The sequence below is a fragment of the Empidonax traillii genome, unplaced genomic scaffold (genome assembly GCF_003031625.1).
Source record: "Empidonax traillii isolate 1590-97213 ecotype Southwest subspecies unplaced genomic scaffold, ASM303162v1 scaffold1092:size186866, whole genome shotgun sequence".
NCBI lineage: Eukaryota > Metazoa > Chordata > Aves > Passeriformes > Tyrannidae > Empidonax > Empidonax traillii.
Window position 1 is genome coordinate 134,604 of NW_020956285.1, and position 16,166 is coordinate 150,769.

At 36.4% G+C, this 16,166-nt stretch overlaps 1 protein-coding gene across 1 annotated transcript in view; it reads left to right on the plus strand.

Moving 5' to 3' along the window:
- Positions 1-16,166, plus strand: part of GBE1 (1,4-alpha-glucan branching enzyme 1) — a gene marked incomplete at its 3' end in the record, with an annotated part of 100,054 nt that overhangs the window by 49,549 nt on the left and 34,339 nt on the right. The window contains exons 4-7 of the mRNA XM_027904790.1: positions 9,466-9,591; positions 11,465-11,600; positions 14,492-14,582; positions 15,382-15,591. Coding sequence (XP_027760591.1) covers positions 9,466-9,591; positions 11,465-11,600; positions 14,492-14,582; positions 15,382-15,591 — 563 coding nt within the window. The remainder of the gene's footprint in view (positions 1-9,465; positions 9,592-11,464; positions 11,601-14,491; positions 14,583-15,381; positions 15,592-16,166) is intronic.

A 16,166-nucleotide genomic window follows, 5' to 3' on the forward strand; every position in this document is an offset into this window, starting at 1 on the left:
CAATTATAAACCCATGTACTTGGATGATTAAGTGAAGCATTGTCCCTACACCTGTGCCTGTTAAAATCAATTGGGAATGTTTCTGTGATGTTGCTTTCATTTTTAACAACTCTCCTATGGTTTTCTGGATTTTAACAGTTTGCTTTTCCTATGTTTTTGTCTCTTTTTGCATAGATATTTAATACTGGACTAATGGCTCCATCTTTTGAATTACTTTTATATTCAAACAGACAATGTAGTATTTTCTGTATTTTTTTAATTAGTATTTACTAACTTTTCTCAGTTTCCTAAGAGAAGCATGGAAATAGAAAAAAAGGGCAAAAGCTTTCCATTTTAATCTGATCTAGTAAACTAGGTAAACATGTTCATAAGTTCTTGACTGCAATAGAAATACTTGAATCAGAAATGGAGCTATATCTCCCTCTTTTGGAAAGTCAAGGCATGACTTCATGACTTGGCTTCAAAGATAGGCTTTTGCCTCTTTCATATCTTGATTGTACTTTATTTTTAATTTGTTTTCTTTCCCTGAGGGAGAAGGGAAGGGGAAAGAAGGGGGAATTGTGAACAAATATTTAATATCCCTAATAAGTTTAGACTACGAAAGCTGATGTCATGATATATTTACAGAAAAATAGTTTGCACAGCAGATAAATCTCTCTCCAGTGACTTGTGAACTGCACAGATTCACCTGCAGAACTTTGCTAAACATGTAAACCAGCTGAAAAGCACTGTTTTGTGTCTGATAACTAAGGAATATTTTTTTCAATATTTGATTTGAATGCTTGCTCCTTTAACTGATTTAATTGCCAGAAAACTGCTTGGAAGAAAAAGAACAAACCAGACAGCTTTGTATCAGCTGACTTAGTTTTGACAGTAACTGTAAATTGATAAAGAAAATAAAGCTGGGGAAAGGGAGATGCTGAATAATGTGCCTGGTGTTCTATTACTTTTTCTTTCCGGTGTAACCGATTTGCAATTTAGGAAGGAGAACAGCCTGGAAGAAGCAACATGCTGTCCATTCTTTGCAAAACTTAATTTCAAGGTTTGTACTCAATTCACTGTTATAGGAAATAACTTCAGTGACTGCAAGCACCTTGACAGATACGCTTGATTTCTTGGTTACTGGGAGCAGTAGGAATAGAGTATGGGAAAGTTTTCAGTGGAAGTTGAGTTCTGGAAGATCTCCCACTTACCATGGGTCTTGCCCCACCAGTTTGGGTGGAGGGTCTGTTAGGAAAATGTACTCCTGACTAGGGGAAGCTGAAGTGTTGAAGAGCTTCTGATTGCTTCTCCTCCCTGCTGCCTCTCCTGAGTTTTATTAGGAAGGGCTGTGCAGCAGCAAGAAGAGTGAGGCACTAGTGGAGAAGCTGTTTGCTTCTTCATTCCTTGCCTTCTGTTTCTGAGGCCATTAGAGAGGGAAATGTTCTATCTGATCTCTAAAAATCTGTCAAGTGGAGTGGGACAATTACAGAATAATGCCCTCAACAGTGCTGTTGGATCCCAAATTTTTTTCCAGGCTTTTATATTTTTATCTGAACCTTCTTTAATGCTAACTATCAGCCAAGAAACTTTGGGACATGTAGATTGGATATTAGAAAAAAATTTCTTCACTGAAAGGGTGGTCTGGCATTGGAACAAGCTGCCCAGGGAAATGGGGGAATTGCCATTCCTGTAAGTGTTCTAGAAAATGTGTGGATATGGCAGATGGGGGCATGATTTATTGGTAAACACAGTGATGCTGGACTTTGTGATCTTTTCCAACCTGAACAATTCTGTGACTCTCTGTTTCTGTAGCAACTTGAGGAGGTCGAGAAAAGGATCAACAATTTTAAGAAAAAAATAAATTATCTTACAGTAGGATTGTATCAGGGTCTAGAATGCAGGAGCTGTCTTTGAAGCTGAAAAGCATTTATGAAATAAAATTTAAGACCAGGTTTTCTTACTGCAGCAGTATGTCTGAAGTATGTGGGGTCAGATTCTTTTGTATTCCTGTAAATCATTAGTGCTTTCTCTTGTTTACCCTATTTTTGCAAAGGTCAAAATGTAGTCTTTATTTGTCTGCAGTGCACATTATGCTAAAAACCATCTTTGTGTACAAGCAGTGGTTTTCCTTCTCCTTGCACTTACAGAACAACCGAGGGAGGGAAATACCGTGATATTAAATTTCTACTGTTTCATGCAGTAGAAAAATTGGGTTATGTTATGATAGCGTCTAACAAACTTCCTAGAGAGTCTCTTAAGAGCTTATCCTGTCCACATTTTAGATTTGAGGCTGAGCTTGCCTTTAGATCAGATGCTTATTACTGAGATGAGGTGATGTTTCCGCCTGTGTTCTGGTGGCTTTCGTATTTTGATAATCTTGTCTCAGAAATGAATAGACCTGAAGCTAATGAAATGCTATAGATTGTAAAGTACTGAAATAATAGCTTATTGTCCTTTAGATAAATAACAAGTCACTGATATTTCCATATTTATAATAAAGCGAGTCCATTCTCTCATTTTATTAGCTATTGTTGGTTTGATGGCTGATTTAATTTCATCGTTGTATTAAAAGCCACATACACCAACAATCATTCCCACTGCTTTCAAGCTATTAAAGTAATGAAATAATAATACAGTGTTTCAGAGCAGTTTATTGGCTTGCATATATTCATCAGTTATCTGGTTATCAATTCCTCATTTTCCTTTCCTCAACTCGAGTTTAAATGACAAACTGCTATATAACAAATTTCTCAAATAGCAGCAATATGTCTACATTCTTTATTCTCTTTTTTCTGAAAACAAACAAAACCCAAACTAAACCAAAAACAAACAAAAACAAAATAAAACAAACAAACAACCACAAAAACACCCACCAGATGATAGCTTTGAATGAAAATAGGTATCTGAAAAATGAGGAATCATCAAGACAACATGGCTTTTTATTTCTGTTGTTTGACCCTACATTCTAGTCAATGGAGACAGAGGCAGACACCTTACGAGGGCACACATCATAATCAAATAAAATGCTCCTGTATGGAATTAAAGTCTGCTTTAAATGCAGGAACTGACAACTGAAGGAATGGTTGCTGAGCAGAGAAATTGTCCAATCTTTTGTGTGACTGTCACTTGAATTATTTTCTCACCCTGTTCTGAAGATCTGCATGTGTTTAGACTGGAAGTTGAGGTAGCCAATGGAGCCGATGTGAAGAGAAGATAAAGGTAGGCAAACACGAAAGGAAAAAAGGGTTTTTCATAAACATTTGAATTTTAAATGTAGTTTAAATGCAGTGGTTTGTGGCCTGTTTCTGCACAGTTTCATCTGTGAGCGTAACATTGTCTGTCATTAACAGCACAGCCATATTAAGCTCCATTTTACACGAGTTTACTTTTTATCTACATTTGTACAATAATTTTTAAACGTGTTGCAAAACTTCCAGACTTTTTATCATTATAGACAGTGTAAGAAAAAACATGTGGCTTCTGTTTATAAATAGCCAGCAAATTTCCCTGAGCCACAGTAAGCTGAAAGTTGCCTGGCTGTAGGGGCAGAGTTTTCCTTTAAATGCCCTGAGGCATCCAGAAGGGGTTGGCAGATGTACTGGGGGTGACATGTAAGACCTGTGCTGTTCTAGAAAGGCAGAATAGTGGGATACCCAAGAGTTCTCAAATGTCAGAAAACTCAAGACCCCTGAATCTTGCTTGTTCTGCATTGGCAGCACCATTACATTAAATGAAACCCATTTCAACTTCTGAATGGCTCCAAATGTGTTATTGCCTTTTTCTTTATGACACTGGACTGCCCTCAGAGTGATGTTTTACCCTTAACTGTAATAAACTCCTTTTGAGAGTTTTAAAGATCATCCAAACAGACCCATAACCTCTATACTTACTTTTATCCTATGGCTAACTCCATTTCAGGAGTTTCCATGAGTGGACATACTATGTCACCTTTATAATAATGTTCTTATGAGACTTAGGTCCTGTCTTGTTTTTCAGCAGTCCAGCATTTGGATAATTGGAAAGCACACTAGTTTTTACATACCTTTAAAGCCAGTCTTTGTGGGTTATATGTTTGCTTTTACTCTAACCATGCATTTGTTTTTCTACGGATTTTTATTCCGATCTGAAAGTTTTTTACTCCAAAATTAATTGCTTCAGTAGCACTGATGCTTTAAATCTCAAGTTACCAACACATGTTTTTGGTAGCTTGGGCATATTCATCTATGAAATCCAGCTCTAATTGCAGTGGTTTTGGATGCTAAAATTCAAGTGGGCTAAACACTTCAGATAGAAATTTTGAAAATACACCCAACATCTCTATAATGCAAAATGAACACAAAACATGCATTTTTTTACCTTTGCATGCAAAAGATGTGCAGCTTTAGGTGAAGATTTTTACTCTTTCTGTTTTACAGTTGTGCTTATATAAATAGTATATCTGTGCCATGACCACTTGTAGAGCAAAATGACTTTAATGTGAAGTTTTGAAGGATGTTTTCATTCTGTCTTTCTGACACTTACTCGTAGGAGAGCATTTATTTACCTGTGTTTATATTTCACTTTAGAGCCAAAATCATGTGCCTTTCAAATGTCTCATCAAGAATTTTGCATTTTTACATGTTATGTGAATGTATTTACCAGAAGAGAGGGGGGAAAAAACCCCAAAACTACTCAGGGTGAGCTATTTGTAGAGTTGATGCAGGCAAATTCAGCCTGACTAATTTGAATCTTCTGCATTATCTTATTAGAAATTTCTAGTGGGTGAGATACCTTGGAGACTGGTCAAGTTGGGGAAAGAATTTTTAATAGAGTTCTGAACAGGCTGAGTCTTATAAGAGACATCCTTCTATGCACCAAAAAATAATCATTATGTTGTCTTCCTATTATGCAGTTTGATAGTAAAATACTACTTTAAATATCTCTTTGTCTGAAAATAAGATAATGTAGATGGTGGTAAGTTCTTTACATCTGTCATTTTGTAAATGTAACACTTTTTGAGATACAGATTTCTTTCTTTAACCAGTTTTTGTATTTTTAACAGTTTAAACAAACAGTAGTTTTTGTGTCAAATGGTGTGATGTTCCTCCTCATATATCTTAAGGAAAGAACAAGGACATAGCTCTTGAAAATGAAGTAGATAAATCCCAAGGCTAGTTTGAAGAATCCAATTTAGCAGACATCTTTAATGTTATATATGTTCTTTAGAGAACATTTTCTTGAGTTAATTAGAAAATTAAAGTCAGCTCTAAAGTGTTGATGAACTAAGTGGTTGCTACCTTAAGCTGCAACTTTTCTGAAATGAGTTTGACTCAGTTCAGACTAATTTGGAGCAAAAATACAGTGTCTATTAAATAGACTTATAGGTACTTTGTCAAAAGGGCTGTGCAGTGATATATTCAGTATTCTTTATACCTAGAAAACCCATAGCAGCACATGCAGAGTATACATAGCAGATACTTTTTGTATCTGAACACTGCAGAAAATGGACCACATATAATAGTTTGGGGTGAGTGGAGTAAGAGGTTTTATCTGTTTCGGTTTTGTATGTTTCATATTATTACTCCTTTTAGTACAACTTTTACTTATTGTAATTGTTTCAAAAAACACCAAAGTGAATATGGGAATGAAAGCTGTTGGAGTGTCTTCATTAGTGTTATTTCTGTCAATCTTGGGCTGAATTGCTCTTTGTTTTGGGGTACCATTCAGATTTTTGCAGTTTTATTTAGGTTTTTTTTTTTTTACTCACGTGTCAACCAGGCATGATGGTGTGGGGTTTCTGTCCCAAGAAACTTAAAAAGTATTATTTGAAATCTTTCTATTTCTAGCTAATAGATCAACCTTCTGCAGTATCAGGAGAGAGGAATAAGTTGATTGAGTGCAGAGCTTGGTAATTAAACCTAGGAGTGATTCTGTAAATGAGATTCACATAAAATTAAGGCAAGTGTTAAGCACAGGAATCAAGAATTGAATTTGTCAGGTATCACTTTGTTAGAGGTCTAAGAATACTGTGTTGATTATGCTTCTGTAAAGCAGACACTGAAAGGATTCAACTTTTCAATCTTTAGTGTTGTAATGATTCCTTTTCTGTGCTAGTGATGTTCCTTTTGACTTTGCTTTCTCTTTGCACAGCCAATGATGTTCCAAAATTACAGCAACACATAAGCAAAATCGAGGTTTCTACTGTTGTAGTGAGGTTAATCTACAACCATGGCTGGATATATTTGAAAAATACTTAAGACCACCTCCACTGTGATGAAGGCAACAAATTTGTTTAAAATAAGTCCTCCTTCCACACTTTTACAGCTTTTTTTTTTTTTTTTCTGATATTGGTGTGGGTAAATTTTATGGTTCTGTTGTTGGATAAATATATCCTTTTCCTTCAAGCATAGAAGTTCTCTTATCTTCACAAAATAGAACTGAAAGTAAAGTTTTAAAATGAATAAACCCAAAAATTTAGATTTTGAACCTTAAAATAGAGCAGACTCTAAAGTCTAATACTGTTAAAGTGTGTAAACCCAACTCTTACAGAAAGTGGTAGATTTCTACCACCAGTTCATGTATTGACATTTTTACTATCATAATACATGACAAATAAATGTATGTCTTTGCTTCTTGAAAGTTTTAGTTCTAGCTATTAAAATTCTGACTGTAAAAGCTGATAGAAACTTGCATAAGTCCCTACAAGTCTCTCAGTTCCTGAAAAATCCAACCATTAAACTTGTAGATGTTTGAAATGAGACAGAGCTGGTACTTGAACAAAATGACTCCTTAAAAACTGGTGAATCAAATGCACTGATGCCTCAAAAGTGAGGGAAAGTGTGAGCTTTCAATTTGAGCTGAGTGACTACAGAGCAGCAGAAGCTCTTATACATCGTCAGAAGGATGGGATACAGAGCTATGGTTAGTTAACATGTGAGGCACAGCTATAGAAGTGTGAGTTAAAAAAAGTGAGATAAGTGGCTGCTCGTTTAAATGGATTTATAATCTCTCTTTTTCTTAACTGTTTTTCTTTACTTAGTGGTTTAAATTAAAGACAGTGCATGACTGGTTTTAGTATATCATAATAAATAAACTTCCCCCCCCCTCCAGGATCATTTTTGGATTAAACCACTACTGCATCTAATTAAATAATGTTCTGAATGTAGATTAATTACTTCGTATTTCTTAAATGGTGCCCACTCCTCATAAGCCTGTCAAGTATAAATTGTCCTAAAATATTAAAGAAAAAGGAATACCAACATGAGTAATTAGTTATGGTTGTTATATTCAGTAATTATATTACTTCTGTGATGGGTAAATCAGGATAAAATAATAAAAGAAAAAGAGCATCATCAGAGGTATGTTATCAGAAAGAGGTGATAAGTTTTATTATTTTAAGAGTAACTTGAATATTGTCAATGCTATCAGCAAGGAGGATCCTCATAGTGCTGATATAATTTACAGAAATATTCTTTGGGCCAGCTTTGCTAGCACAGTTAACAGAAGAAATTTTCCATGCAGCTGTACAGTGTTTTCAGTAACTTCCTCAGCTTTTTCTGATGAGGTGGTTAGTCTCAATTACTCCTTCTTATAAAACCTGTTTTGAATTGGAGTTATAATATATATAATAGTATGTACTGAGACACAGCAATCCTACTTCCTTGCCTTCCTCTATCAACTTCCATCAACCTTCTGCATATACATATATTCCTCCTCGTTGGTTTAGATGACCTTTAAAAGGCCCCCTCCAAGTGACCTATTCTATGATATTGTTATTCTACTTTTTTCTGTGGTTGGGTTAAGGATATAGATTATCAAAACAATGCAAGACACTTGCTGGAGGTGAAAAGGCAATTCTTTGACAGTTGTCATCTTCCAGACTACCTGTTAGGAATTGGGAGCAAAGAAAAGACAATTTTTTCAAAAACCCAGTCCTCAATTTCTTAGCAAAAGCAGAATTAAGAATTCCAGGACTTTGCTTGCCTGTACGTTTTTACATTGTAAATTTGCAGCCCTTCTGTGTTGCTGTTATAATGGCAGCCAAGATACCAAGCAGAACCAGAGTGGTGCTGTTCCTTCTGCACTGAGAAGAGGAGAGGGGAGATGGGATGGGATGAGGGGACATGAGGGAGGTGGAGCAAGATTCTGCATCTCAAGAAGAAAGGCATGACAACAAATGCCTTCATAGGATAACTGTTTCAATAAGATGGAATAAGAGGAAGTCACCTTCAAATGCTGTGCCATCTGTAGTAATGTGGCATCAGACTTACTGGGTAGAGCAGATCCTGTCCCTGGAGAGAAGCTCTACCCTTTGGTCGTGCCAGGTAGTGTATATAATGTTTTAACAAGAGAACAACTCTACTTCCTACAGGAGTTCTTCTCTCATGACAATTTTGTGCTTTTCAGCCCAAGGCAAGGCCATACAAGTGTCAGAGTCAACATTATCATGGGGGGTGATTCTGAGGTTTGTCCTGCAGCCAGGGGACCAAGCACAGCGTGGTCCTTACATCCTAAACGTGCAACACTCTGCCAGTCAACAACACTACCTTCCACTCCCCTGACTCTCATCCTTTCCCAAGGGGATTTTTTTTAAGTTACAGGTTATATTAATTGCTCAATAGAGCAGAGATGGCCTGTTCAACTTCACCACCTCCTCAAACACAATGTCTTCTGCAAAGTTCTGGTTCAACATCATGCTAATGATTATTTCAGTTTTGCTTTCCTTTTGTAAAATTAAAGTAGTCCAACAGAGCTCCTGGTTTGTTTGGTCACTCTTTCCAGTGAAGAGAAGTTTTAGGAGCTTTTGAAGGAAATGTCTTGTTATAAAATAGAGGAAACCAAATATGGAGAGTAAAACCAACGATAATACTTTGTTTTAGCATTGAAATGATGAAGAATTACAGAGAAACTGAAAAGCAGCAGAAGCAACTCAGCAATGTAAATTTCACTTTTTCTTCTTTTCAACCCAAAAGCTGTCCTGTTCTTTCGTGTTATTTGTGGTTCTGGTCTATGTGATATTGGTAAGGACTCACAGAGCATAGAAAAGAAAATGAAATGAAGATGTTAGAACTGGCTTACTAAATTGTTTGCCAAGTTAAACAAATCACAGTCCTCATCTTGATGGCATTATCCTGCATGTCTATTTAAATTTATAAGAACATGGAAAGGAAATAGCAATGACAGGGGAAATTAGGGAACCTAACAGTAATCCATTTGGGAAGGCTTTTTCTTCCATTGCTTCTATAAAACTTCTATATATCCTCACCTTTCAGCTCTTGCTCATGAACATCACTCCTGTGTCTGGCATGTTTGGTTTACTATCCCTTTACAAATCATCCCAGTGAACAGAGTCGTTCTTCCCTCTCTTGGCTTGCATTGTGTATTTGTGTGTCCTTTAAATTAAATTTCTGTGTAGTGTACTATTTCATTCCCCACAATGGTTTGCATAGGAGGTGTTATATGAGTTATATGTGACTGCATGCATATGTTGTGGTTATTTTATAGGTGGTGATTCGTGCTCAGAACGGCGCCCTCCTCTATCGTATTTCACCTTGGGCAAGATATGTAGTCCGTGATGAAGACAAAGTGAATTATGATTGGGTGCACTGGAATCCACCACAGTCATATATAGTAAGGCTTAAATATTATTTTTCAGGAGGTGTATAAACCCGTGTATCATGTCATCTTTTGTATCCCTATTTGGAAAAAAATAAGAGTTATTTCACAAAAGGGGCATTGCAAACTAGTTAAAGTGGCTACCTGAGGAGTGAGGGGGTTTTACTCATGGCTTTGACAGAAACAGGTGACTTTAATGATGGATGTTTTTGAGCTACTTTTTTAATTCTTCTGTAGAATATATAAAAAAAATAGTTGCCTGTTAAATTGTTATTTTAAACTTGGTTTCCCACTTGTTAGGCAAGATTGACAACTGCTCCATGACTCGATGTCCCTTCCTGGTACGGAGGAAAGCAGGGAATTATCAGTACTGGATTTAAGAGTTAGCTATCTGCAAATGCTAAGTTCAGTACTCAATAATAAGTCAATGTTGTATGAAGTCAGAAAAAAAACTTTTGAAAGTGCTCCAGTCAAAAAGCTCATGCTCCAGTCAAATCCTGGTTTGTTCCTGTTGGGGAAAATCCATTTATTGAGTTGAAAGCCCTCTTACTTCTCCCGTACCGCTATAAGGGAGAGAATTCTTTACCTGATATATGAAAAATACCCTCAGAGAACATTTGGAAAGTTCAGACTGTCCGAGTGATGTTACTTTGTATTACAGTTCTTGATGTGTTTTTTTTTTTTTTTTTACAATGGTATGCAGTGTGCTGGGGAAGAGATGCTGCTACCTCTGCTTTGAATTAAATTTTAGCACCCACCTCAAATTATGAAGCATCTGCTTGACCGAGAAAGGGTTATTCACATGGAAAATACTTTATTTAAAAAACAGTTAACATAATACACAGCGATTATTATTTAAGTGCATAGTTTTTATCAGCATAGTGACCTACACTGTCTGTGACGCTTTGTGGCACCTCAGTCCTCTGTAGGAAAAGGAATGGAGAGGGAATTGGAAATGCAGTGATTGATATGACCTGGAGTGAAAAGGAGGCAAGAACATTTGGGTGCAGACAAGGCTTTACTCCAAAAATAAAAGGTTCCTTTACAAACAGAGGTGCCCAGTGGATGTAAAACACAGGCAACACCCCTCAACCAAAAGTTTTGTTCTTCTCCCTGTCCCTCTAATTTCTGTTCGTATGTTTTGAATTTTTTTCCACCTTTTCAAAATTTCACTTGAATAATAAGGTAACATATAGAATATAAAATCTTGTAACTTCTTCTAAATTGTGAGAGGGAGGAAAAGAAATGTCTTTTGGGGAGAAATAAGTTTTAAGCACTACTTTTCCTAAGTGGTTTTTCAGAGTTTCTCAGACGAGGAGCTTGTTTTAAAAAGTGAAATCTTGGTCAAATATAAACTCTTCAAGTGTAAGGAAGAGGTTTTGTGGTTAACTTCAATTGCCTCTGTATTCTTTAAATATTTCTTCCAATTCAGAAATATTGTGTACTCATCTACAGACCTGAAATTTTTAAATTATTTTTTAGTCCTAAGTAATTGAAATATAGGTGATTCTATGCTATGGAACTGTATTCTTTAGGAATAAAATGTTTATAAATTTCAGTTTGGAGAAGGCAGAACAACTTCAAAAAGCACGTTTGCTTGAAAAATAAAAGCTTATCTTTCTATTTTTCTCTTTTATTTTCAAACAAGCTTCATGGTAATTGAGAATTCTGAATGTCCAGTTTCTTGTTCATAAAAACGTCAATTTGAAAGAGATATTTGCTTTACACTTTAAAATCCTTAATTATTTTTGAAATGTTTCTGCTCTTAAAGCACAAAACAAACCTTAAATTGCTTTTCATCTTGTGCAAATCATATGATTGTGACAACATTCCTAAACTGTTCCTAATGACAACTGTTTGTGTTTTGTTGTGTTTTTTTTCCTTATAGCATAAGCATCCTTCCCCCAAGAGGTTAAAAAGCCTAAGAATCTATGAATCTCACGTGGGGATTGCTTCCCCAGAAGGCAAAGTAGCTTCTTATAAAAACTTCACACACAATGTATTACCCAGAATAAAGGATCTCGGTAAGTAGTAACAGATTTATGTGCTCTTATTAGAAAAGATAACTGTCAAGTATTTGCTGTTACATTTTCTGATTATACACACTATAAAAATAGATTCTTAGGTGAGCAAAAATTAGAAACAAGTGAAATCTGCAGAGAGGGAACCAAGACTGAAATAGGATATGTGAACCAAAATCCGTTTCACAGGTTTTGAAGCAAAATGTGATTGCTAAAGCCTAGATAAATCAGGCTGGGTAGTTTGCTCTTAGCATGCTTTTCAACTTGAAAAAGGACCTGGTTTTGTGAGAAAGTCATCGGAAAATACTACATTCTTAAATAGCTCTACTAATGGAAAGCTTGATTCTAAGGAGAGAGGGCAAGAAATACCTGTGTTTTTTTGTTTAGTTTGCCAGAATAAGCAATGTAGATTTTTTTGGTTTGTTTTGTTTTTAATCCCTGAACAGTAGCAATGAAAACTTTAAATGTGGAAAATATTCTTCAGGAAAAAACTTCTAGTGTATTGGAGAGGATGTATGAAACAGCTGGCACTATTATCTCAGGAAGCATAGCAAAACTGTTCTACTCGATTCCTCTTGGATTATTTTTTTCCCGTGGTGTCTTTGCACTGTATCGGTAGTGGACGGTATTAGAACTTCCTGGCTCTTACTGCTTTGTGATGAAATATGTTTTGTTACACTCAGATGTAAAATAAACATGACGCCTGTAGTTTAAGCCTCTGTGCATGGTGGCTGTGTTTGTATTTGATTTTTTTGTTTATTTTATTTATCAGAGTCCCTGAATAAGCCATATGTCTTTATGTAGGTTTACATGTTAAATCAGTGTTTCACAGAATGGGGGCTTTTGCCCTTTGATAAAGTTAAACTTGCAGGTGGAATGAGGGAGTTTGCATGTCTGGAGTCCCTCAACAAAAAGTAAATTAGGATTCAGTATTATGTATCTGACTCCTTACTGCCAAGGAATTTCAGTTGTTCCAGGAGGTTAATAGGATTTACAAAATTAGGAAAGCATTCTGCTTTACCTACGAGTTTCTCTTTGTGCAGAAATGTCATGAAAAGGCTGATTCACCTCAAAGTCAAAGGAGCATGAAATTTAGGTAGGGTACACAGATGATAGCTAGTGTTTCTTCTTATTTACATTAGGTAGACACTACGGGAATTAAGTATTTTTAAATATATTTTTAAGGTCTATTAGATTCAGTTTTGGAATGTCTTACTTGTTAGGATGAGTTTAAAGACATTACTATATGAGAATTGTAATAGATTATTAGTTGGTAGAAATATGTGCATGACAAATAGCAAAATAAATAGCAAGCAAATTGAATGAGATTAATTTGATGCTGTGTTGCTGTTTATTTATAAAAATGCTGTTAATAAGAATAAGTACAATGAGCCTGAATTATAAACCAGCAATGAATCTGACAAATTGTTGAGCTCATGCCAACTGTCTTCTAATAATAGCTCTGTTTTTAAATGTCACAGCTATAAAAAACCCCAAGAACAATAAAACCCCCCCCAGCATCTTGTCTAAACTAAAGAATGAAGATTTTGTTCAGACTATGAGAAGTGGTGGTAGTGTGAGTTTCAACAGCCTGTAAATGAAACCTGAAAGTTATCTGTTGTTGATACTACTCACCTGAATAGTACCTCAGTACCTGTGGCACTTACTCACTGATATTCAAGATTGCTTTGGTTAAGATGTGTGGCAAGTACTGTGGACTTGAAGATCAGATGATCAGGTTGGATCAGCTCTCCTGGAAACACAGGCTAAGAGAGCTGAGTTTGTTCAGCCTGGAGGAGACTTCAGGGAGACCTTATAAAGAACCTCCCAATACTGGAGGAGGGCCTAGAAAAAAGCTGGAATTGGAGACCTCATCACTCTCTACAACTCTGACAGGAGGGTGTAGCCAGGTGGGGGTCGGTCTCTTCTCCCAGGCAATCAGCAGCAGGACAAGAGGGCACGGTCTTAAGCTGTGCCAGGGGAGGTTTAGGTTGGATATTTGGAAGAAATTCTTTACAGAGAGAGTGATCAGACATTGGAATGGGCTGCCCAGGGAGGTGGTGGATTCACCCTCACTGGAGGTTTTTAAGATGAGACTGGATGAGGCATCAGTGCCATGATCTGGTAACCATGGAGGTGTTGGATCAAGGGTTGGACTTCATGATCTTGAAGGTCTTTTCCAACCTTGTTGATTCCATGATTCTATGACTTCTTGGAAGTTCATGCAGTGACAGGGCGAGGGGGAATGGCTTTAAACTAAAAGAGAATATATTAAGTTTTGGTATTAAGAAGAAATTCTTTACTGTGAGGGTTGTGAGACACTCGAGCAGGTTACACTGAGAAATTGTGGATGTCCCATCCCTGGAAAGGCGTTTGAGCAACCTGCTCTACTAGAAGGTGTCCCTGCCCATGGCAGAGGATTTGGAACTAGATGATCTTTAAGGTTCCTTCCAACAGAAACCATTCTGTGATTCTATCACAGTATGTGCAGCCTGTGGATAACTCCACACCCCCTGACTGCAAGTGTCAAAGGCGAAGCAGAAGTTCAGGACATGCAGATTGGCATAGCTAATATTCTGAAGTTAAAATAAGTTAAATACTCACATATCACTTATTTCTTTCTACACATCTGGGAGTTTCAATATACTTAGTTATATATAAATCACTTGACAAATTGACTAGGTTTTTTTGTAATGGAAGATCATGTAAGTATAAACTATTAGGTAGAATTGCCTCTTGAAAAGTACTAAATCTTTAGTTGTAAATCATTGGAGTCAAAGGCAGCTGAAATGGGAGAAGACTGGGATGAATGTTGCAGGTGTTGAATCCTTTTAATTATCCTTAAGGCATATTTTTTTTATTATATTTCTTTTTCTTTTTTTTTTTTTTTACAGGATATAACTGTGTCCAGCTGATGGCTATTATGGAACATGCATACTATGCCAGTTTTGGTTATCAGGTCACAAGTTTCTTTGCAGCATCAAGGTAGGTTTAAGTGCTTCAGCATCTGTTCTTTTACATTCCTTCCCATTCACTGAAATCAGTATCTCTGGATGTGTGTGTTTGCAAGTGAGTGTTTAATGGAAAGTAATGGCTTAGGTATTTGCTCAAGCTTACTCTTAAATCTGAAATCAATTTGGCATAGTGATCAACTGCTCTGTGAAACACTTTGTATCGGATACAAACAAAAAGATCATAAGTAACTTCAGCTGTCATGGCATATTCTGGATAATCCACCTTCAGCAGTCTTTATGCACGGGTTTTGTGTTGTGGAATTCTTAGCAGTAGCAAACAGGATGTGTAGGGCATTCTTTCCCAACAAACAGAACTATACACTGCTTGCTCCTGATACACTTGATTAAAATCATGGCTCTGTGTGTTCTGTGGGAAATTTTGTCCCAGGCTTGTAACAGACTGTGCTTCGGTTTGAGGCCTTGGGTGAAAATTGATAATAAATGTGAATTCATGTTCAATATTAAGTAGAAGTTTAAAGTTATATCAGTTTTTATGCTGAATTTGTTTTATTATTAGATTAAAGTGCAAGAATAAAACAATCTATTTCCCCGAAACTTTGCGTGCGTGATGCAATTGTTATAATAAAAAATTGTTTAAAATGCTACTTTGTAAGTAATAGCTACTACTTAAGAGGCTGAAAAAGTAACCCATGTACCACTGGTGATGAAGGACTGCTGACTTTGATGTAGTTCTCCTGATGAGTGTTCAGCATTGTCAGCGTAAGTCCCGATTTGCACAGCTCATGACATGTTCCATTTTGATGCTGCAGCCGCTACGGAACTCCAGATGACCTGAAGGAGATGATTGATGTCGCTCACTCCATGGGCATCACGGTTCTGCTGGATGTTGTGCACAGCCACGCCTCAAAAAACTCGGAGGATGGTCTCAACCAGTTTGATGGGACGGATTCCTGCTTCTTCCATTCTGGCTATAGAGGAAACCATCAGCTCTGGGATAGCAGGCTCTTTGACTATGCAAAGTAGGTATAAAACATCACTTCAGCTGGGTTAGTGGTTATTATTTCTTACCAGTTCTATTAAAGCTACACTATTTGCCAAATAAAGTCAGTTGAGTTGTTCATCAGTTACAATATGTGGAGTTAAATTCCTCTACTTGTCTAAACACGTAAAATCTAACCCTAAATGATCATATTGAGGTTTCATTATTCTGTCATCTATGGCTACATATGTGTATAATATGCACTATGTGCATGGTATGTATTACATAATGGTGTAGGTATATATTATATATTTTTTATCTTACATTATTTATATGAATAATGTCTATTTAAATATTTAATATATATATTACATAATCATATAATTGTGTTGTTCGTGCATTACAAAATAGATTTGTATTTCCATATTATATATAATATATTATGGTTTTATATAAAAATGAAAGGATGAGAATTGCTGAAGAGAAACTTGTAAGCTCTGGAAACGTACTGTCACACTGTCAGGTTGTTGAGATATAGGAAAAGTTTCCCCCCAGGACAACTAGCTCCCTTCCAAAGAGCTTCCAGAGGTCAATCAACAGTTAATACAGAGCAGG